Genomic DNA, 23,998 nt, shown 5'->3' with positions numbered 1-23,998 from the left:
GGAGGCCAGTTTGGGTTTTCTTCCTCAAGGGATTAAAGCTTGTCCTAGTTTTGCTTCATTGTTGTACTTCTAGCATGCTAAAGAGCTAGAAAATGGGAGGAAGAAAATACAACAGAAGGCACCATTCCAGTACCAAACTGAAAAGAAACACAAAAACAAGAGAGCAGCATGTTTTTAACAGCTTGCGTGGAAAAAATATTGACTGGGGAGTTTGGACAGCACTGTTCATTTTCTCTCACCGCCCGCGTTATTTGTCTTACGGAGCAGGAGCCAGATACCATTCTGGAGAACAGGCCGAGGGATGAGGTGGAGGGGTTCTGTGGAAGCTTGAGGCTGAGCGGAGAAATTAGGGCTGGAGATCCAGTGGCTCAGGGCCAGGATGAAGTCAGGGGAGGTGCTAAAGCCTTTTTCCTCCTGGCCTCGGGCACTCTCTTTGGTCCGCCTGAGTCTTAAGAGGGCACAGCGCGAATCACTCAGGTAGGTCCCTGGCCCCTTCAGACTACAAGGAGCCGGATGAATCCCTGTCCCTGTTTCTTTCGGCTGGGGAAAGGACGCAGGGGTTCCATTCGCTTTCTCAGCCCACCCGTCTTCTTGAGTTCAGACCTACAACTCCTGCAGTGGGGGTCGGAAGGGAGTCTTAATCATCGGGACAGAAACTCAACTCCCCAACCTCTGCTAAACCCGCGTGGCGGCCTTCTTCCCTGCTGCCCGGGCGCGGGGCGGGGGCGGGGCCTGGGCGCGGGGCGGGGCCTGGGCGCGGGGCGGGGCCTGGGCGCGGGGCGGGGCCTGGGCGCGGGGCGGGAGGCGGTGACCAGCAGCAGGAGGAGAAAGAACATGGCGGGCGCATCGGGGCTCGGGACCGGCCCAGGAGCAGCGGGGGGAGATGGAGATGATTCGCTATACCCAATCGCGGTTTTAATCGACGAGCTCCGCAATGAAGACGTGCAGGTACTGGACTGAGGCCGGGAAGCCGAGGCGAGACCGACTGGTCGCGTGGTAGAGAAGGGGGAAGGCCTGCGCCGCGGTGGGGGTGGCCGGGGTACTGAATGAACTGGACTCGTAGCAGAAACTTGAACGGGAGGCAGGGAAAGCTCTGCGAGGGGCTGTGGTGACACGCCTCGACCCTCCCGGGGACCTCTCTAGTACCCCTGCTTCGGACCCCCTAAGGGGTCCGCCCGGAGCCTTGCCTTTCCAGGGCGGTTGTCGGGGAACCCGCTTCCCGCCTGGGCGCCCTATCCGGGCCGTGAGGTGGCCGCGCCTCGTAGGCGAGGGAGCTGGAGAAGCGCGGTGCCGGGCCGAGACGGGGCTGGAGCGGCTGAGGGGCGCAGGATGCCCAGAAGCCCTTTGAAGTGCCTCGGAATCCCTTCATCTGGGCTTGGAACTGGCTCGTCTTGTTGGGTAGAAAGAGGGGGTGGGATGGCCGATTAACCTGGACGAGTCGTTGTATCAGCTCTGCGGGAACTTTTCTTTGAAACCACAGGCGTTGCATTCAACCGTTTCACCTGCTTCACCACTGCCAAAGTCCTCTCTTTTTAAGATTATCTTACTTCCTGGGTGTTGTATTGTCTTTCATTCATTTCTCTTCCGGGCCCTTCTGAGTGTTTCTCCTAGGAAATCTTCCGCCGGCTAGTGAGGCCGAGTTACACTCCTCCGTCCTATGGAGGTTCCTTAACAGTAAAATCTAAGTAAAAGGTTATCTTCGTTCTTACCCCTGTGTCATTATTTCACCTGTTAGCACCTTTTGTCTTTTGATCTAAATTCTACCGTTTCTTTACATTGTTCTTCTTTCTGCTTTCTTTTCTGAAGCTCCGACTCAACAGTATTAAGAAGTTGTCAACAATTGCCCTAGCACTTGGAGTAGAAAGGACGCGAAGTGAATTGTTGCCATTCCTTACAGGTATGTGAATCTTTGTTTAAAGAAAGGCAGGGACATTCCATTTTCCAGGGACTTTCGACACTGACTTTTTTAGTTTGTTACCCACATTAAAATGAGCCAGGTGCTTTCTGTGCAAAAGAAACAGAACAGAGGATATTATTAGTTGTGGTTAGATATATTCAAACATCAACCATTTAGCTGTTGGGAAAGTAATTGATATGGGAGTATGAATTTCTAATTCGTTGTGCAAAACAGATCCAGGAAGATGGTTGATTGAGGAGAAGGAAGAAAATGCTGTTAGGATTTTGACTGGGCCACCTTACCGGTCGCATAGTGAATCTGTTCCTAGTTTTGTGTCAGTGTCCAGCTATGTGAGAGCTATCCATGTTGATGAGTCCCTGTTGTTGTCCCTTCCAGATACAATTTATGATGAAGATGAGGTACTATTAGCTCTTGCTGAGCAGCTGGGAAATTTCACTGGCCTAGTGGGAGGTCCTGACTTTGCCCACTGTCTGCTGGTGAGTATTTATAAGCTGCCTACCCTCCTAGAACTTTTGCAGTATAAATGATACACAGTTGGGTGATAGACACACTGCAGCATTTTTTATGCAGATCTTTTTATGGGCAGATAGTCATGTGAGTCATTGAGAGAAGAAATACTATAGGCACTTTGGACTCAACCCCTTCTTTTTTTTCTGTGAATAAGAGAACTTCGTCCTTCTTTTCTGCATCTGTAGATTTACTAGTTTAGATGGAGGTAGAAAAAGGATTTGATTGTTTTAATGGTTCCCCCGCATGATGTTGGAAACCTTAATTCTCACCTGGCAGCATTTTGTCTTTGTCAATTGTAACTTTTGCTTCTGACTTTCTGAGTTTGATGAATTTGGTTCAATTTAATTGACATTTATTAAGAGTCTACTTTATCAGACATATCGTAATTTACAATGTTAATGTTGAAGAAGACCAATGTGAGGGGGCTTGGTGGCACAAGCCTGTAGTACCAGCTACTCAGGAGGCTGAGATGGGAGGATCACTTGAGCCCAAGAGTTTGAATTCAGCCTGGGCAACATAGTGAGATCCCCATCACTTAAAAAAAAAGAAAATGACCACCAAAGTGAATTGAATGAGGTCCCTTGCCTTTATGTGTCAGCAAATAATTACTGTGCAGTCTTAAATGGAAAGATGTAAGTACCTACAAAATACCCTACCCACGTAATAGAGGGGAGAAAGGGATTCACTCAGGGTGATCAGGGAAGACGTTGGGAGATGATGTCTAAACTAGGTTTTAAAGGATGACCAGGAATTCAACAGATGGACAAGGTAGGGATGTATGCGTCAGGGCTTTCAATACTAGGTAGTAATACTGATTCTGGTGATTTCTATCTCTAGTTCTGGTTTTTCCATGGAACTCCTGAGGTAGATTGATTAATAGATAAGTATGAATATATAGATATAGATACATATATTTCTATGTATACAGGCCTATGCTTTTTTCTACTTGAATGTCAAACAGGTATTTCAAACTTAACATACACAAAACAAAACTTAGCTTTATCCCCCAAATACACTTCTCATTTAGTTGTTCCACTTAAGTAAATGGTATCACTGTCTTCCCAGTTGGACAAGCCAAAACCTAGAATATATTCTTGAATTCTCTTTCCCTTGTTCCCCACATCTAATCCATTAGTAATTCCTATAGAGTCTACGTATATTTCAAATCAGTCCACTTTCTTCCATCCCTCTTATTACCAGCCTAGTCCAGACCATCATCTTTCCTCTAGATTGCTGTAGTAGCTTCCTAACAATGCTTTCCACTCTTGTCTCTCACCCGACCCTTACAGTTCACGTCACCCAGCAGATGGCTCACTCTCTGCCATAGCTCTTAGAAAATCCAAATTCTGTACCTTAGCTTATAAGGCTTTTTATGACCTGCCTCTGTAGGATTATCATATGCCCAGTGGTACTGCATGAGAAGAGGTCACAGTAGGCAGGGACAGAGCGCAAAAGGCCTTGATAATCTCTTACATTCACATTGGTCATCTTTCTGTTCTTTGAACTAACCTAGCTTATTATTCCCTTAAGACCTTTGCCCTAGGTCTTCCCTCTAATGAAAAGCTCTTTCAAGCTTTCTGTGCCTGGCTCCTTGTCATTCACGGATCTACTTCAATGCATCTCCTCAGGGAGGTTTTCCCCAACCACTCAACTTGAAATAGCCTCGCAGTCATCCCTTACCACATCATCCTACTCCTTTTTTCTATAGAGTATTCATCACCGTTTACTTGTTTTCTTGATTGATTGTTGTCTTACTCCATTAGAATGTAAATGCCACTAGAGTGAGGAAGCTTGTCTGCTTTGTTTCTTCTGTGTGCGTAATGCTAGATACAACAATAATCATGTATTGAGAAAATGAATTTCAGAGGCTTGGAAGCGTGAAAGAGACTGGGTTCAAAACTGCTGGAGTGTGGCTGGGTGTGGTGGCTCACACCTGTAATCCTTGCCTTGGGAGGCCAAAGCAGCAGGAGGATCGCTTGAGGCCAAGAGTTCAAGACCAGCCTGGGCAACGTAGTGAGACCCCAACTCTTAAAAAAAAAAATAGCTGGGCATGGTGGCATGTGTCTGTAGTCCTAGCTACTCGGGAGGCTGAGGCAGAAGGACAAAGAGTCTGAGGCCGCACTGAACCATGATTGTGCCACTGCACTTAGCCTGGGCAACAGAGCAAGACCCTGTCTCTTAAAAAAAAAAAAAAGACCTGCTGGAATGTGAAGTGTTGAGGTTGGGTAGGCAGAGTGGTCATCAAGGGCCAGGCAGAGTTCAAATCAAGAGACCACTCATAAGCAGTTCTCAGGAGCATGGCCTCATCCTGTAGTAATGATAGCTATTATCCAGTGTTACTGCAGGAGAGGGGGTTACAGTAGGCAGGGGACAGATCATGAAATGCCTTGGCAAGTGAGAAACAGTATCTTTTTAATGGGTTTCTGAAATACCTTCTAGGAAAGCTGAATACTGTGTACCTGTGTGTATCAAACAATTTTTAAAATATATTATTAGACACACTTCTTTTCTTTAACTCATTATGCTTCTGTTTCATTCTTGGTTATTTCTATATGTGGGTTTTATGCTTTAAAAATCTGTAGCTCATGGCATGTGTAGAATCTACCTGGACTACATGCAAACTCAGTAAGGCAGAGGTTCAGAGAGCCAGCCTGTTTACACTTTTTACTAGGCCATGCCATATTCAGTTACTGCTCCTAATCCGGATCATCCACCCTGTTTGGCCTCTTCTATTTCTAAAGCTGTAAGCAAGGTGTCCTCCCATCTCTGTACTTTTCTTTTCTTTTCTTTTTTTTTGAGACCAGAGTCTCACTCTGTCACCCAGGCTCAAGTGCAGTGGCACAATCTCAGCTCACTGCAACCTCCGCCTCCCGGGTTCAAGCGATTCTCATGCCTCAGCCTCCTGAGTAGCTGGGATTACAGGCTTGTGCCACCATGTCTGGGTAATTTTTGTATTTTTTGGTAGAGACAGGGTTCCACCATGTTGGCCAGGCTGGTCTCGAACTCCTGACCTCAGTGATCTGCCCACCTCGGCCTCCCGAAGCCTGGGATTACAAGCGTGAGCCACCTTGCCTGGCCAGTCTCTGTAGTTTTCACTTGATTGTTCTGTCAGAAACTCCTTCCTGCCCTATGGCTAATGGAAAGTTGCTGAATGTGTTCTGAAAAAAGCAATTTTGTACTCAGCATTTTGTAGGTTGGATAAAAGGATGGAATGGAGATGGTGGATAAGCGTTGCTTGCACCTCTGGGAGTGGTAGAATGATACTGAAAAGGCAGTGGACTCAGTGACCTGACAAGCTGTTATCCTGTATTTGTGGTGCCTAATGTTGGTCATATTTTTGTACTTACTCTTGAGGAAATATACAGGATCCTGCCTGAATTTGGCTGTGTATCTTTTAAACCTAGTGATTCAGCTCACAGTAATATTAATATTGTGTCAAGTCTCTTACACTGTGTCATTTGTAGACACCATCTGGGAATTGCCATCTGGGACACGAGATCTTGGCTTTTCTACAGAAGTCGTGTCTTCAGGTTGGCCGCACCATATGTTACCACTGTGTGAGCTGAAAGTAACCATTTGGTATGATGCAGCTAACATTCTGGTTACGTGTACCACCTCCCTTCAGTCACTTTAAAAGGTGATTATCTGTTTCTAATCTGATTCAATAAGTTTTCTTCTCTGGTTTTCCTTTTTAATCCATTCAGCCTCCTTTGGAAAATCTGGCAACTGTGGAAGAGACTGTTGTTCGTGACAAGGCTGTGGAGTCCCTGAGACAGATCTCCCAGGAGCATACTCCTGTTGCTCTGGAAGCTTATTTTGTACCTCTGGTGAAACGCCTAGCAAGTGGGGATTGGTTCACCTCTCGCACGTCTGCATGTGGTTTGTTCAGCGTTTGCTATCCCAGGGCATCAAATGCTGTTAAAGCAGAAATCAGACAGTAAGCTCTGGTGTTTTTTTGCTTTGTTAAAGCAGAAATCAGACAGTAAGCTATTAGTTATTTGGGATTACTGGGGACTTGTAACTGACAGTTTACATAGTACATTGTAACCAATGAGTGGCTGATACTAGGATAGTAGGTTTCATGACATCTTTTTTTTTTTTTTTTTTTTTTTAAGAGAGAAGGTCTTGCTCTGTTGCGCAGGCTGGAGTGCGGTGGCACAATCATAGCTCACTGCAACCTTGAACTCTTGTGCTTAAGTGATCCTCCAGCCTCAGCCTCCAGGTAGCTAGGACTGCCGACATACACCACTGCGTCTGGCTAATTTTTAAAAATTTTTTCTGGCTGGGTGCAGTGGCTGATGCTTGTAATCCCAGCACTTTGAGAGGTTGAGGTGGGAGGATTGCCTGAGCTCAGGAGTTCAAGACTAGCTTGAGCAACATAGTGAGACCTTGTCTCGACTAAAAAGAAAAAATAAATTAGCTGGGCATGGTGGGACCCGCCTGTATTCCTGCTACTCAGAAGGCTGAGGTGGGAGGTTCAGTTGAGCTCCCCACAACAAAAAAAAATATTTTTTGGGTATAGATAGGTTCTTGCTATGTTGCCCAGTCTGCTTTCAATTCCTGGCCTCAAGCAATCCTACCTGGGCCTCCCAGAGTGCTTTGATTACAGGTGTGAGGGACCATGTCTGGCCTGTGATGTCATTTTTTATTATTCAGTTGAATATGTTTTATTTTTGTTACTTCTATGACTAGAAGCCTAGTCACTGATTATTGTAAGATAAAACCTCTAATAGTCTGTCCCTGTGTATGGGGGCAGGTTTAGTCAGTGTTATTTGATGGGAAATACTTTCATTGTTTTATGTTGCAGGCAATTCCGTTCCTTGTGCTCAGATGACACACCAATGGTGCGACGTGCTGCTGCTTCCAAATTGGGTGAATTTGCAAAAGTTTTGGAATTAGACAGTGTGAAAAGTGAAATTGTTCCACTCTTCACTAATCTAGCTTCAGATGAACAGGTAAACTAACTCTTAGTATTTAAGGGACACAGATATGCTCCTTTCCTCTAAATTTTCAGAATTTCTTTGAGGAGTTTTAGTTTTCTTGTTAGGATTCTTTTTGCACAATTAGTGCTGATTCTGGCCTGGTTAAAGTGTAACATGCTTACCTCAGTGTTCTTATGTTTCTTTCTTAGCCAGACCATGATTTCTCTCTTATATTAGCAGCTGTTAAAAGAGTGGGGAGTCAGAGAGGAAATGGGAGCCATAATTAGAAAGGAAGACCAAAGCTGCTTGGAGGGTAACATACCTTTGGGAATTGCTGGCTGTATTGTAATATGAGGGAGTAATGTTTCCTGGAATTTTTGACTTTTCAGATAAATAAGCTTAGAATGTGTTAGGAAAGCTATTTGACCCTCTGCTTCCTCTATAGTAGTGTATGGGATTACTTCACATGATCATATTTAATTCCGAAGATCTAGGTCTCTTTGGTGTAGAAATAACAATAAAACTAGCAAACATGTAAATGAAGTACTTAATTTTTCTCTGCCTTTAAGTAGTTATTTGTATTAAGTAATTCAGTCCTTACAACAGCCCCATGAGATAGCCCATTTTACACATTAGAAAACAAAGGCACAGAAAGTTTAAGTAACTTGCTCAAGTTTGCATAGTGGAGTCAGAATTTGAATCTAGGTGGTTTGGCTCCAGAATTTGTGCCCTTCACAGCTAGACTGTACTGCTGCTCTGTAATGGTGCTTAGGAGGATAAGCTCCCAGAGTTCCTGGACTCCAGAAGGGTCCTTTTGGGCTTTTAATTTGCTTGTTACCTGCCCTAAGATCGCTTCATGTGTACAGGACCACAAGCCCCAGGACACATACTAATGAGTCTCATTTTCAGATCCTAAATCTAAAGATCCAAATCCTATTTTCAAAATAATTTAAAAAATTTATTTGAATTTTTATTCTAATAATAAGTGTACAAAAATAAATGTATAACTTAATGAACTATTATAAGGTAATACCAGCTTGTTAACTATCACCTATGATAGGAGACATCACTTTGACAGCCACTATCCCAGAATCCCTCCATGGATTCCCTTTCAAACACAATCTCTTCCTTCCTCCTCCACTTGCCACTCTGTTTCTTTAAGAGTACATTATCCTAACTTTTATGATAAGTATAGCCTTAGTTTTATTTGCATTTTTTTTTTTTTTTGACAGAGTCTCACTCTGTCATCAGGCTGGAGTGCAGTGGCGCAATCTTGGCTCTCTGCAACCTCTGCCTCCCGGGTTCAAGCGATTCTCTTGCCTCAGCCTCCTGAGTATCTGGGAGTACAGGCGCATGCCACCACGCCCAGCTAACTTTTGTATTTTTAGTAGAGACGGGGTTTCACCATGTTGGCCAGGATGGTCTCGATCTCTTGACCTCGTGATCTGCCCACCTTGGCCTCCCAAAGTGCTGGGATTACAGGTGTGAGTGTGAGCCACCACACCTGACCAGAGAAGTAATTTTTTAACAAATATGTATTAGCTTATATTTCAGTAGTTGATTAGCAGCCCCATGATTTAGCATCATTTTTGAAATCCAAAAATATCTGTGTAGTCGCTACCAAGAACTTAGCCCTGCCTTTTTTAGCCTGTGCACTTGCATACAGAGGAGTGTGTGTGTCTTTGGCATATAGTCAGTTATTGTTGATATACAGTTTTTAAGATATGTAATATTTTGGAAGTTGGAGTCACTGTTAATGTCTCTCAAGTGTATGTATGTGTATATACATAACTGTTACTGTACATACTTAAAATATTTTACCTATTTCTCCTGGGTGCTAATGTTTACATGTATTAAGATTCTACCTATATATGTATAATATACAAGTCTGCAGTCTCAGTTTCTACTTTCTCATTGATTTTTCTTTTTTTTTTGTTTTTTTTTTTTGTTTTTTTTTTGAGACGGAGTCTCGCGCTGTGTCACCCAGGCTGGAGTGCAGTGGCGCGATCTCGGCTCACTGCAAGCTCCGCCTCCCAGGTTCAGGCCATTCTCCTGCCTCAGCCTCCGAGTAGCTGGGACTACAGGCGCCCGCCACCACGCCCGGCTAGTTTTTTGTATTTTTAGTAGAGACGGGGTTTCACCATGTTAGCCAGGATGGTCTCGATCTCCTGACCTCGTGATCCGCCCGCCTCGGCCTCCCAAAGTGCTGGGATTACAGGCTTGAGCCACCGCGCCCGGCTGTTTTTTTTTTTTTTTTGAGTTGTAGTCTTGCTCTGTCACCCAGGCTGGAGTACAGTGGTGTGATCTTGGCTCACTGCAGCCTCTGCCTCCTGGGTTCAAGCAATTCTGCTGCCTCAGCCTCCTGAGTATCAGGGATTACAGGCACATGCCACCATGCCTGGCTAATTTTTGTATTTTTAGTAGAGATGGGGTTTCACCATGTTGGCCAGGCTGGTGTTGAACTCCTGACCTCAGGTGATCCACTTGCCTTGGCCTCCCAAAGTGCTGGGATTACAGGCATGAGCCACCGCGCCTGGCCCCTCATTAATTTGTCTTAATTGTGTATTTTCCACTTGCTCAAAGGACATAGGTGTCACGCTGACCTTGGCTGTTTACATTTGGAAAGTTGAGTTCATTAATCCCATACTTTCCTAATTTCTGTGTTTTTCTAGCCACAGCTTCCTCAAAGTTATTCTGTCCTTGATCTTCAACATTTAAATCCAACTGATTTTTGTTTTTGATTTCTAACTTTTAATTGTTCTATGTATTTCTTTCCAAGTCATCATCTTATGCTGCCTACACTCCTGTTACTGCCACCCTGATCTGAGTTTTTTGAAAACTGAGCTTCCTAAGTGATTTCCTTTACTCTTATTCTCTACCTTTGTCCTAATCTGTTATAAATAACTTGTACAAGTATTCTTTTCATTTTTATCCCTCAACTTTCTATTATAGTAAGGCTTTGAAGGCATCATTAAAATTTTTTTTTTTTTTTTTTCAAATTTTAAAATTTTCATTTCCTTTTCCTTCATAGAAACTCAGCATTCTAGCCAAGGTAATTACTTTGCTGTTTACTCATAGTACAAAGTCATTTCTATCTTTATGACTTCAACATGCCATTTCAGGCAAAGGGAGCAGCTCTTTCTTTTTTTTTTTTTGAGATGGAGTCTCACTCTGTCGCCCAGGCCGGAGTGCAGTGGCGCAATCTCGACTCACTGCAAGCTCCGCCTCCCAGGTTCACATCATTCTCTTGCCTTAGCCTCCCGAGTAGCTGGGACTACAGGCACCCGCCACCATGCTCGGCTAATTTTCTGTATTTTTAGTAGAGACGGGATTTCACCATGTTAGCCAGGATGGTCTTGATCTCCTCATCTCGTGATCCGCCTGCCTCAGCCTCCCAAAATGCTGGCATTACAGGCGTGAGCCACTGCGCCCCGCCAGGAGCAGCTCTTTCAAGATGTAAATACATGGCCAGGCGTGGTGGCTTGTGCTTGTAATCCTAGCACTATGGGAGGCCAAGGTGGGTGGATCATTTGAGGTCAGGAGTTTGTGACCAGCCTGGCCAACATGGTGAAACTCTGTCTCTACTAAAAATACAAAAATTAACTGGGCATGGTGGTGCATGCCTGTAATCCCAGCTACTCAGGAGACTGAGGCAGGAGAATTGCTTCAGCCTGGGAGGCAGAGGTTGCAATGAGCCGAGCTTGTGCCACTGCACTCCAATCTGGGTGACAGAGTGAGACCCTGTCTCAAAAAAAAAAAGATGTCAAGACAAGAAACTATATAAGGTGCGGCAGTCGTGGTGGTGTTTATTTTTTTAAACACCCTCACCACCCCACAGCAGTTCCCCATGGGTCTTGGTAAATGTCTGAATTACAGAAATTTTGTTCCTTTAGGATTCAGTGCGCCTCCTAGCTGTAGAAGCTTGTGTCAGTATTGCCCAGTTATTGTCTCAGGATGACCTTGAGACTTTGGTGATGCCTACACTTCGACAAGCAGCAGAAGATAAATCTTGGCGAGTTCGCTATATGGTGGCTGACAAATTTTCAGAGGTAAAATGATCATTTTTAGGTACTAAGGAAATAAACCTGAACACCCATAGATTTGCTGTTGTACCCAAAGTTTCTGAATTCTTTTCAGTGGGAAGTGTTGTGGCAAAAATATGTACTTACAGATTGCACAATTTTGTTTTGTTCTTGTTAATTCTTTTGTTATTATACATTAAAACCCGTTCAAATTCTTTTATAGCTCCAGAAAGCCATGGGTCCTAAAATCACCCTAAATGACCTCATCCCCGCCTTTCAGAACCTACTTAAAGACTGTGAAGCTGAAGTCCGGGCGGCTGCTGCCCACAAAGTAAAAGGTTAAGGAGTTCAATTTATGTTGGAACGTGTGTTGTTCATTTTGGTGCATTTCTTTTTAGTGAATTTTGCATGTTTTTTGTTCTAGAATATGTTTTTAAAATACATAGGGATGTTTTCAGTGTGTGGAAATGTCACATTGTCACATAAAGATAATCCCTTTATGTTTAAAACCAATAAATCATTTTGTCTTGTTTTTGTAAAAGAAAATGCTTTTCAGATTGGATTGGTGTGATACGCAGTGGCATAAGGATTTCATGAAAAAAGTTTATTTAGAACAAGAGCTATTTTCCTTATTTGCTTAAACATATAATGTAATTGAAATTGTTGATAAACCTGGTTAAATGTCCTCATTTGGCTCTTTGTAAATGGCCCTGTGAAAGCATTCTTTTTTTCTATTTATCTTTTAGAACTTGGTGAGAACTTGCCCATTGAAGATAGAGAGACCATAATTATGAATCAGATTCTGCCCTATATAAAGGTAAACCTGACTTTAGTTTATTTTGTTTCACTCTGATTTGCATAAAGGTAAACCTTAATCTCATTTTTTTTGTTTGTTTGTTTACCTTAAAGCTTTTTGAGTTTAAAGGTTGATAGGGAATGAATGGGGAAGATGTGTTAATGTGCAACATTGTTATTTATCACTTATTAGCCTATTGTAGTTGTAAAATGCTCTTTGGTGCATAGGTTTATGTTACCTAACTAGTAGTCTGAGGAAACATTATCAACTAATCAATATTGAAATAGTGCTGTCTTTAAATTCCTTGGGGTCGGGCATGGTGGTACATGCCTGTAATCCAAGCACTTTGGGAGGCTGAGGTGGGAGGATTTCTTGAGCCCAGGAGTTTGAGACCAGCCTGGGCAACATAGTGAGACCCCATTGCTACAAAAAATACAAAAATTAGTTGAGCCTGGTGGCATGCACCTGTAGTACCAGCTACTTGGAAGTCTGAGGTGGGAGGACTGCTTGAACCCAGGAGGTTGAGATGGCAGTGAGCTATGATCATGCCACTGCACTCCAGCCTAGGTGACAGGGTGAGACCCTGTCTCAAAAAAAAAAAAAATTCAGGCCATCTTGGTGGCTTACACCTGTAGTCCCAGCACTTTGAGAGGCCAAGGTAAGAGGATTGCATGAACCCAGAAGTTCAAGACCAGCCCTGGCAATATAGTGAGAACCTGTCTCTACAAAAAATAAAAAAAATTAGCCAAGCCTGGTGGTGCATGTCTGTAGACCCAGCTACTCTGGAGGCTGAAGTGCTCGAGCTGGGAGGTTGAGGCTGCAGTGAGCCAAGGTCACACCACTGCACTCTAGCCTGGGCAACAGAGCAAGACTCTGTCTCCCAGAATAATGGTATGGAAGTTTCTGTTGTCTTGTAATAAAGGCTTTTAATTTTGATTTTATTTTAGGAATTAGTATCCGATACCAATCAACATGTCAAATCGGCTCTAGCTTCTGTAATTATGGGATTGTCTACTATTTTGGGCAAAGAGAATACCATTGAACATCTTCTACCTCTTTTTTTAGCTCAGTTAAAGGATGAGGTGGGTCTTGCTTTATGTTCTCTTGCCTTTGATAGTGATTTGATTTGATTTGATTTTGGTTTGGGGTTTCACTAAAATAGAACCCCCAAAAAGAAAATGGATAAAAAAATCATAACTTACTTTAAACCAATGACAACACCTGTGATTTTGGTTACAGGGTTATAGGTTCCTCAGAAAGTGGGCACAAGGACCCATTAAAGTAAACCTAGAAATGTTTATCACCTTCACCTGACTTTTGTTTTATACTTCCTGGTTCCTTTAAAGCTAATGTGTCTTTGTTTAAAAAGTTTCTTTTATTTGAGTTTAAATATAGTATCCAAAATTATAATGATACCTAATATTTACTGAGTAATTACTGCGTGCCAGGCATGAGCCTTAGTGCTTTGCATATATTTTTACATGTAATTCTCACAACAATCCTATGAGTTAGGTCTTATTATTCCATTTTACAGATGAGAAAGCTGAGGCCCAGAGGGTTAAAGTAACTTGAGCAAAGTCTTTCAACAATGGCAGATCTGAAATTTGAGTGCATCAATTTAATTCCAGAGATTATGCTCTTTACCATCTTTTAGACTTTTCTTGCAGTCATTAGTCTTACAGACTTTCCATTGAAATTTCTGATTAAGATCATTTATGTTCCTTAAGTTATTTATGTACTCTCTATTATTTCTTCAAGATTATCTTTTTTTTTTTTTTTTCACCTGAGTCAGTACTTTGTAATTTTAAAACTTACTTAGCAGTTTTTATCTTATCCTGACAGGAGACTGTTGGGCACAGTACTTGATTTTTATATGTGGTCTTTTGGGGCTTGTGTGCTTGCAGTGTCCTGAAGTTCGTTTGAATATCATCTCCAATTTGGATTGTGTAAATGAAGTGATTGGAATCCGTCAGCTCTCTCAGTCTCTCCTTCCTGCCATAGTGGAGCTGGCTGAAGATGCCAAATGGAGGGTCCGGCTGGCCATCATTGAGTATATGCCGCTGCTGGCAGGCCAGCTGGTGAGTATGTGTTGCTCCATGAACTGCAGGGTAGTGTCAAATAGTGACAATTTACCTTGGCAAGTAGGAGGCCTAGTAGCCTGTATGCTTACGTTTGTTTAGATGCATGAAAGTATGGCCTTGTTCTTGTTACCTGTGGGATGGTTTTTATGTTTATTAGTGCATACATTTCTTTTTTTTTTAAGATGGAGTTTCACTCTTGTTCCCCAGGCTGGCGTGCAATGGTGCGATCTCAGCTCACTGCAACCTCTGCCTCCTGGATTTAAGCAATTCTCCTGCCTCAGCCTCCCAAGTAGCTGGGATTACAGGAATGTGCCACCACACCCAGCTAATTTTGTATTTTTAGTAGAGATGGGGTTTTACCACATTGGTCAGGCTGGTCTTGAATTCCTGACCTCAGGTGATTTACCCGCCTTGGCCTCCCAAAGTGCTGGGATTACAGGTGTGAGCCCCTGTACCTGGCCTATTAGTGCATAAATTATAGGTTGAGTATCCCTTATCTAAATATGCTTGGGACCAGCATTTTTGGGACCAGAAGTGGATTTTGGAATATTTGTGTTATAAATACTTACTGGTTGAGCATCCCAAATTCAAAAATCCAAAGTCCAGAATGCTCCAATGAGCATTTCCTTTGAGCATCATATTGGTGCTCAAAAAGTTTTGGAGTTTGGAGCATTTCACATTTTGAATTTTTGGATTTGGGATGCTCAGTCTGTATTCCAGAAACATATTTCACCTCATCACGACCGAAAAACAAAGCCATAGAATAATAAGATCAGTTTCTTGGCATATATAATGTAAATTTTATAATTTTTAATGCCTTTGTGACTTAAGAAATATTTAACTGAGAAGAAAAGGGATTATGGTTTTAGGGTAAGTCTGATGTGACTTTTGCTCAAGGAAACTTCCCTGTTTGCCTTGTATTCTAAGTAAAATGTCCCTAGGTACCACTTGCCCTGCATTCTGATTAAAGGGAGATGAGGAATCACCATATAAAAAAGAAGTACTGAAAGGCCGGGCACAGTGGCTGACACCTGTAAACCCAGCACTTTGGGAGGCAGAGGCAGGCGAATCACTTGAGGCCAGGAATTCCAGACCAGCCTGGCCAACATGGTGAAACCCCATCTCTACTAGAAATATAAAAATTAGCTGAACACGGAGGTACATGCCTGTAATCCCAGCTACTTGGGAGGCTGAGGCAGGAGAATCACTTGAACCCAGGAGGCGAAGGCTGCAGTGAGCCAAGATCATGCTACTGCACTCCAGCCTGGGCAACAGAGTGAAACTTTGTGTCAAAAAAAAAAAGTTAGTATTTTGGTCAAAGTCCACATTATCACATTATCTGTTACTGTTTGAGTGTCATGATTAGTTTTACCCTAACTAATCCCATGTTAAAATTTCAAAGCTGGGTTTTATAGCCATATCCTTTCCTTTTTTTGAGTAGGTGACCTTGACTTTTCTAAGTTTGATGTACCTTTATCCCTGTTGGTAGCACTTATTACACAGTATTGTAATTGTCTGTTACAGTCTAGTTGGAGAGATGGGTGATCTCTCAATGGTACCCTAACATAGTGCCCATAATTAATTAGGCACTTAACATTTTTTATTTTGGGGGGCAGGGTCTTGCTGTTGCCCAGGCTGGTCTCAAACTCGTGGCCTCAAACGATCCTCCTGCCTCAGCCTCCTGAGTAGCTGATAATAGGCATGAGCCACTATGCATGGCCAACATTTGTTGATTGTTGAGTATTTTTTGAGAAAGGTGTGTCAGTTTACTATTGATATCACTATAATTTGTTTCCCCTTCCTCACTCCCACTTCCATTCCTTTCAGGTCACGGCATATGGAATTTGTTTTTTCTTTTCTTGAACCCCTGAATTTGTATTGTTAATTTTAGTACGTTTATGAACATGCATTATGTGAATGTCTGTGGCATTATATGTTTTATAAAATTGAAAGTATCCGATTCTTTGAAAAGGATACCAGACATATTAGTGCATAGCGAATGGGATCAGGTGAAGTTATTTTGTCATCCTTTTCCTCTGTGACTCCGAAGTGCTATGAGTCATCTTCTCTTCACTGGTGATTGTCATGGATCTACTCTTCAGAGTGGAGAGGAGCAGTGGTTAACTGATTTGCTGAAGATCAAAACTGTCTGGAAGACAGGCTGCATTTTAGTACCATTTCTTTTAACCTCTGCTCCTTCTAGACCTGGAAAGTTTCCCAGGGTTGCTAGCTCTATAGAGAGCAGTGTGAAAACAAGGCAGATGGTGTCTTTGGCTGACTTACACCTGTCTGGCAGGGGTAACATGCCTCAGTCATGAACATTTTGCTTTACAATTTTAACTGCCTGTTAGTATATATATTCTCCTTAATTTTTCTTTATCTCTAAATGTTTTTATATCAGATAGTCAATTTATAAAATTCTCTCAAGACTTTATGTATGACCTGGCTTGTGGACCATGGTAAGTAAGTATAAAATTAAACTGCAAAAACTGGAAAGTAGGCCAGGCATAGTGGCTCGCGCTTGTAATCCCAGCACTTTGGGAGGCCGAGGTGGGTGGATCACGTGAGGTCAGGAGTTCGAGACCGGCCTGACCAACATGGTGAAACCCCATTTTTACTATATAAAAGATTAGCCAGATGTGGTAGTGGGCGCCTGTTACTTGGGAGGCTACTTGGGAGGCTGAGGCAGGAGAATCACTTGAACCCAGGAGGCGGAGGTTGCAGTGAGCTGACATTGCGCCGCTGCACTCCAGCCTGGGTGACAGAGAGAGATTCTGTCTCAACAACAACAACAAACTGGAAAATAAAGATTAATTAAAACTGAAGGAAAATTCTCAACCTGAAATGAAAAAGAAATCTTGGCGGACGTAATCTAAGTGTATGCCAAAATTAGTTCATTAAGATCTTTTAATACAAAGCAATTTTGGGCCGGGTGCAGTGGTTCATGCCTGTAATCCCAGCACTTTGGGAGGCTGAGGCGGATGGATCACTTGAGTCAGAAGTTAAGAGACCAGCCCGGCCAACGTGGTGAAACCCTGTCTCTACTAAAAATGTAAAATTAGCTGGGCGTGTGCTGCACGCCTGTAATCCCAGCTACTCGGAAGGCTGAGGCAGGAGAATCACCTGAACCCGGAAGGTAGAGGTTGCAGTGAGCTGAGATAGTGTCACTGTTCTCCAGCCTGGGCAATAGAGTGAGACTGTGTCTCAAACAAAACAAAACAAAACAAACACTATTTTGTCTTAATAACTGTTTTCAAAGCACTGAAACATTATATTACCTCTCTTTATTTAAAATATAGAATCACTGTCACGAACTTCTTAGAGTTCAAAGAAGCAAGACTGTAAACGTATAGACCCCAGAAGGGAGGCACTAGGAACGTATATGTCACAGCATTCTCCCATGTGGTGTGGAAGCCCCAGGGTGAGAGGACTGTGTAAATCGGCTCCCGGAGCCCATCCCCAACCTGCACTGAAGTGGCCACCTGTTGACCGTTGGGAGGAACAGGGCTGGGAGAGCAAGCCATGCCTGGGCTATATCCCCTATAGTCCTGGGCCTGCTTTATTCTCCCTCCAGGGCTTTCTCCTGTTGTCTCAAAAATGCTGTCTTTAATTGGGGATATCTCTGTGTCTTGAGGTCAGTTGCTTTATCGCTAAGGATTTGTCATAATAGTAACCAAAAAGGGAAGACAATTGAGAATTAGTAATATTACCGACAGGTGTTTTCCTGGGTAATTCATTTTTACAGGTAATCCAGATTTGCTTGGCAGACCATCCACAGTGAATTCTTCCTGCTCTTTTGCAGTGTTGTGACTGGCTTCTGGCCACCCTGTTCTCTTTCACCTAGCAGGGCCTGTGCCAGCTCATGTATGCTTTTTGTTTGTTTGTTTATTATTTCCATCCAATAAAATAGATTTATGGTTTGTTTGTAATTCCCATGGTGTTTCCTTTCTGTCTCTTTCATGAATTCAGTTTATTTGAAAACAGCTTTTTTTAGCCTTCAGGTAATCTTGGTGTAATGTAAATAGACCATCTTTATTTCTGAATTTTGGCAAAGTATATTAATGGAATCTTCTGTATCTGTAGGGTGTGGAATTCTTTGATGAAAAGCTGAATTCTTTATGTATGGCTTGGCTTGTGGACCATGGTGAGTAGATAAAAACAAATTATTGAAAGCCTGTATATCCATGATGTTCATACATTTCCTTTTAGAAAGGAATCTCAGTCTGACCAGATATTTTGCCTTAATACTGTAGGAATGAAGAAAGGCTCTAATTAAAGTTTAGTCTTCTGAATATAAATTTGATATTTCTACCAATTTTTTTGTATCTTATATTTTATTTTCTCCATTAAACAATTTATTTGCATTATTTCTTACTCAATCTATTACATTATCTTCAGGCCATCTCTTTTATATATCTACTCCTCCCTTATCTGAGGATCTTCTTTTTGACCATCCTGTAATTGGTGTCCTCAGCAGCTATACACTAGGTTGGATGGAGATTGGAATCAGATGAAAGGCCTGGGTGGGAGAAATAGCTACTTGGCTTTTTTGAGGTGACATAGAAGAGGAGATCTGCAGTGAGACAGTAGAGGATTCTTAGGTGTGGGAAACATTAGCTTTGCCATAGGGATAGAGAGGGCCTGGATTTCTGGTTTGGATGAAAGGAAGACTTACCGCTTATATTCTCACTGCTGCTGCTACAAAGCTAGGAGAGGGTGAGCTCAGGGCAGGTCAGATAGGACAGCAGGAATGAGCAGGTGACTTCCTGGTGAGGCTTCAGGTAGAGGTATATGTGTGTATCCCCTTGTGTGCCAGGCAGCAGTGGTGACAGATGGACCCTCTGTGCCAGGCCCTAGGTCCAGACTTGACAGCTTCAATGTTGTCTTAGACCTGTTCCAATGAGTGTGAGTGCCCCATGGGGTCATGTGACACTGTCCTTGAGCTTTGATTCCATGTTTTGGTTTGGTGGATATAATAGATATCCTGAGTCAGTTCCACAGTATCTTTTATATACTTTCTATACATATTTAATACATCTCTTTGTTCATCTGTGGGTGCTTATGCCTGGAAATTTGGGAGGAATGAGGATATTTGTGTCTGCTTATACGTGTAGGTGGTTTTGTTAAAGGCATATTTGCATCATATGGAGGATCATATGGTTAAGAGTGTGAAGAGGAAGGATGTGAAAAAATATGTGAAAATGTGTAAGGGTTTATATATGTGGGTATTTCCAGTGTTTTCAAACTGGATTGTAGACTTCCTTAGTTCTCTTTTTCTTCTCTAAAGTTACCTTGTTGTGGCCTCTTTATTTCTTTTTAAATAAAACTTAAATTTGGCAAATCATAGGAAAGAAATACCACTTTTTAAAAAAAGTTTATGTTATATCTGATAAATATTTAATGTTACTAGGAATGGTGCTTCCTAGCAGATCATTCTGTGCTTTTTTACATTTTATTTTACTTTAAGTTCTAGGATACATGCACAGAACGTGCAGGTTTGTTACATAGGTATACTTGTGCCATGGTAGTTTGCTGCATCTATCAACCTGTCATCTAGGTTTTAAGCCCCACATGCATTAGGTGTTTGTTCTAATGCTCTCCCTCCCCTCACCCCTCACCCCCCTGATAGGCCTCAGTGTGTGATGTTCCCCTCCCTGTATTCATGTGTTCTCATTGTTCAACTCCCACTTATTAGTGAGAACATGTAGTATTTGGTTTTCTGTTTCTGTATTAGTTTGCTGAGGAAGATGGCTTCCAGCTTCATCCATGTCCCTGCAAAGGACATGAACTCATTCCATTTTTATGGCTACATAGTATTCCATGATGTATATGTGCCATGTTTTCTTTATCCAGTCCATCATTGATGGGCATTTGGGTTGGCTCCAAGTCATTCTCTGCTTTCTTTAAAAGCTGGCATTTTAGATTAAGGTGGTGTTTTATTTTGAGGAATTTTTAAAGTTCTAATGTTCCATGAAGAATTAGATTCCTGACACCTTTTCTGCGTAAGATTGCCTTCTCTATGCAACTTGATTACTCCTTCCTCTTTTCTGATTTTCTCTTTCAGTTTGGGAGCAGGAGAAACCCGTGTTTATTTCACTGCAGCAGTATGCTGAAGTGGGGACTGCAAGAGTTCCATGAACCAATAACAGCTCTGAAATTGTTCTGTACTTAATTAATCACAGGAGCTTTTTTGCTTTTGCATTTCAGATAAGTGTTATATAATGATCACTGGATCAGTCAGTTTTTGAAACTTTTTCCCTAGTGATGAAACTACTAAAAGAACCTTGTGAAAATTCCAGAGAAGTATAAGGAAGAGAGTATCACACACCTATATTTCTGTGGTTGAGCAGACAGCTTTGATCAGAGGGAGGAATGTAGAAGGGAAATTTATTTATTTATTATAGGAGAAAGGAGAAGGTATCAATTATTGAGCATAGACAGACATTCAAAGAAACCTTGCAGGTCAGCCAGGCCTTGAGGGGAGGTGGGGAGAAAGAGAAAGAAATAGACAAAAGAAAGCAGGAAAAGAAAGCAGGCAGAACTGTGGAATGGTTTGCATTCTTCTGAAAACAATTCAGAGGAGCCAAGAACATAGTAGGCATCTGGCCAAATAGAGTTCCGTGCAGTTAAGGTCTTGGTCAAGGCTATGTGTGTGTGTGCCCAGTCTCTGGTTCTTCTGGCAGTGAGATCCCTTCCTATGGTAATGGCATTATGATAAAAATCTAAAGCAAGTTAAAAAAAAAATAGTAATTTGCTGAGCATGGTGGCTCATGCCTGTAATTCCAGCACTTTGGGAGGCTGAGGCGGGGGGGGATGACTTGAGGTCAGGAGTTCGAGACCAGCCTGGCCAACATGGTGAAACCCCATCTCTACTAAAAACACAAAAATTAACCGGGTGTATTGGCGGGCACCTGTAATCCCAGCTACTCAGGAGGCTGAAGCAGGAGAATTGCTTGAACCCAGGAGGTGGAGGTTGCAGTGAACCAAGATCTCGCCATTGCACTCCAGCCTGGGCGACAGAGTGAGACTCTATCTCAAAAAAAAAGAAAAAAACGCTGGGCGCGGTGGCTCACGCCTGTAATCCCAGCACTTTGGGAGGCCGAGGCGGGTGGATCACGAGGTCAGGAGATCAAGACCATCCTGGCTAACATGGTGAAACCCTGTCTCTACTAAAAAATACAAAAAATTAGCCAGGCGTGGTGGTGGGCGCCTGTAGTCCCAGCTACTCGGGAGGCTGAGGCAGGAGAATGGCGTGAACCCGGAAGGCAGAGTGTGCAGTGAGCCAAGACCGAGCCGCTGCACTCCAGCCTGGGCGACAGAGTGAGACTCTGTCTCAAAAAAAAAAAAAAAAAAAAAAAAAAATTAATGAGAGGAGAAGACACAAATACTTTAGCTAGCTCCACTTTAGGGGGAAGGACAGGGAAAGGTTTGGGACAAAGACAAAGACTATGGATATGAAGGAAAGGAATCTGTATTACAGTAAAACAGTTGACTTGAGTTTGTTCCTTAGTGGGTCTGAGTCTTACCGCCAGGTTGCTTCTCCTGTAGACTGTCAGTTTAAGTGCTGATAATCAGTTGTATGGTCACTTGTCTATGCTGTCTTGCGTGTTCTCAACATCATTGCCCAAAAAAATCTATGAATAGAAAAAGTTGGCTATTTCTTGGTTGGAGGCTTGTATAAATTGCCTAGGACTGGGACTGTGGCTTGGATAGCTATTCCTGCCTTTCTATCATCCCAGGAAGGTTCAGCCCACCTGGGGAGAGAAGTAGAATAAGGAATCAGTACCTACCACCCTTGATTTGTTAATCTGAGCCTACATTTTGAGTCTTACTGGATTTGTAGAGTGAAGTGACACCAGGCTTGTTTTTGTTCAGTGCTGTATGTAGCAACTAATTGTGAGAGGATTGTAGCTCAGACCTTTATTATCTAGCTTTATGTCTTTGATACATGATGAAAGGATATAGGGCATTACTAGATGTTAAGGCAGGCACATTGATTCAAAGACATTTGACATCTTGTTTCAACCTAAGCATTTTCATGGAGAGGAAGCAAGTCAGTCTGATGTTTGTATTTGCTGTTGTACAGATGACCACAGTGGCGTCTACACCATTTCCTTGATGTCTTTCTTATTCTCAGTCAGCGTCGGTTCTCCATGATGTTGCTGGAATAATCTTGCTAAAATTCCACATTGGTCATCAGGTCACAAGCTTCCTTTAAAAACTCATCACTGTTTTTCCTAATCAAATCTAAGCCTTTCATAATGCTCTGTGGTCTGGGTCCACCCTAATTGTCTAACTTCGGAGTCTCACAGGTTTCAGGTTTTTCCCTTTGTGTCCTGGATACATGCCTTTACCCTTTCTAGGAATTCCTCCCTGCTTCTCTCCACTTACACAGATCCTCCCAAATCTTCACTGCCCAGTGCAAGGCTTCTTTCTGTGCTGAAGCCTTCCTAGACCTTCCCTGTTCACTCTTCTCTGCAGTGCTACAACCCTCACAGCCTTTACTACACAATGCCACACTTGATTCTAATTGCTCTTACACCATGTGACTTCATGGAGCATGTTAGCTTTCATTTCTCTGATAAGAGCATATAACCTGTGAGGCAAAGTGTCTTCCGTATTCTTTTTGTAGCACATAGTAGGCACTTGTATTTATTAAATAATTGATGATGCATATAGTGAGCTCCTCGCATCCCTTTTCTGTGGCTATGCAACACTTGGAAACTGAGTTGGAGCTGAGCATGCTTGTCATTGCAGCATGATTACATGTGGAGTCTGATTGCAGAGAGGTTTTGCTTTTGGTCCACATTTGATGTTCGTGTAAGTAAACTAGGTTATGCTTAAAAAACAATAAGCAGTGTGAGAACATGTTTTTGACCTCTTCTGCAGTGTACGCCATCCGAGAAGCTGCCACCAACAACCTCATGAAACTAGTTCAGAAGTTTGGTACAGAGTGGGCCCAAAATACCATCGTTCCCAAAGTGTTAGTAATGGCAAATGATCCTAATTACTTGCATAGAATGACCACTTTATTCTGCATTAATGTAAGTATAACATAACTGTTATTGCTAAGCTTAGGCATTAAAGCAAAATTATTCATGACTATTTCTGAATTCTCAATATACTGTCTTCTATTTGCAATATATGTCTTGTATTGATTAATTGGAATACAGGAGATGAGAGAAAATGTCAATTTAAAAATTCATGTTAAAATCTACAGTATTGGCCAGGCACAGTGGCTCACGCCTGTAATCCCAGCACTTTGGGAGGCTGAGGCTGGGAGATCACCTGAGGTCAGGAGTTTGAGACTAGCCTGGTCAACATGGCGAAACCCTGTCTCTACTAAAAATACAAACATTAGCTGGGCGTGGTGGTGTGCGCCTGTAGTTCCAGCTACTTGGGAGGCTGAGGCAGGAGAATCCCTTGAACCTCGGGCAGGAGGCGGAGGGCGCAGAGGTTGCAGTGAGCTGAGATCGCGCCACTACACTCCAGCTCGGGCAACAGAGCAAAACTCCGTCTGAGAAAAAAAAAAAACAAACTACAGTATTTTAAAAGTGCAACAACTTGTTTGTGAATTCTGGTCTAATTCTCTGATCATTTGAATGATTCCTGTGCCCCCCACTCAGCTGCTCAAATTAGAAATATTTTCCTCCTGTAATCCCAGCACTTTGGGAGGCCGAGACGGGCGGATCACGAGGTCAGGAGATCGAGACCATACTGGCTAACACGGTGAAACCCCGTCTCTACTG

The 23,998-nt window shown here is 42.7% G+C and overlaps 1 protein-coding gene across 7 annotated transcripts in view; it reads left to right on the top strand.

Moving 5' to 3' along the window:
* Positions 1 to 772: 772 nt before the first annotated feature.
* The window catches only part of PPP2R1B (protein phosphatase 2 scaffold subunit Abeta), a 41,264-nt gene continuing 18,038 nt past the window's right edge, over positions 773 to 23,998 (top strand). For 2 of the 7 annotated variants that reach the window (XM_025355512.1, XM_025355516.1), the window contains exons 1-12: positions 773 to 948; positions 1,807 to 1,897; positions 2,294 to 2,394; positions 6,133 to 6,365; positions 7,236 to 7,383; positions 11,244 to 11,399; positions 11,596 to 11,710; positions 12,119 to 12,189; positions 13,116 to 13,250; positions 14,073 to 14,246; positions 18,333 to 18,393; positions 23,139 to 23,293. In XM_025355512.1, the coding sequence (XP_025211297.1) occupies positions 835 to 948; positions 1,807 to 1,897; positions 2,294 to 2,394; positions 6,133 to 6,365; positions 7,236 to 7,383; positions 11,244 to 11,399; positions 11,596 to 11,710; positions 12,119 to 12,189; positions 13,116 to 13,250; positions 14,073 to 14,246; positions 18,333 to 18,393; positions 23,139 to 23,293 (1,554 nt within the window). In that variant the 5' untranslated portion in view covers positions 773 to 834. Of the gene's footprint in view, positions 949 to 1,806; positions 1,898 to 2,293; positions 2,395 to 5,892; positions 6,066 to 6,132; positions 6,366 to 7,235; positions 7,384 to 11,243; positions 11,400 to 11,595; positions 11,711 to 12,118; positions 12,190 to 13,115; positions 13,251 to 14,072; positions 14,247 to 18,332; positions 18,394 to 23,138; positions 23,294 to 23,998 lie in introns of all 7 variants that reach the window. The other 5 variants (XM_025355511.1, XM_025355519.1, XM_025355517.1 and 2 more) reach the window with 5 other exon arrangements.

This window comes from Theropithecus gelada, chromosome 14 (genome assembly GCF_003255815.1).
Source record: "Theropithecus gelada isolate Dixy chromosome 14, Tgel_1.0, whole genome shotgun sequence".
Classification (NCBI taxonomy): domain Eukaryota; kingdom Metazoa; phylum Chordata; class Mammalia; order Primates; family Cercopithecidae; genus Theropithecus; species Theropithecus gelada.
Note: the sequence above shows the minus strand (reverse complement) of the source record. Positions and strands in the feature narration are given on the sequence as shown.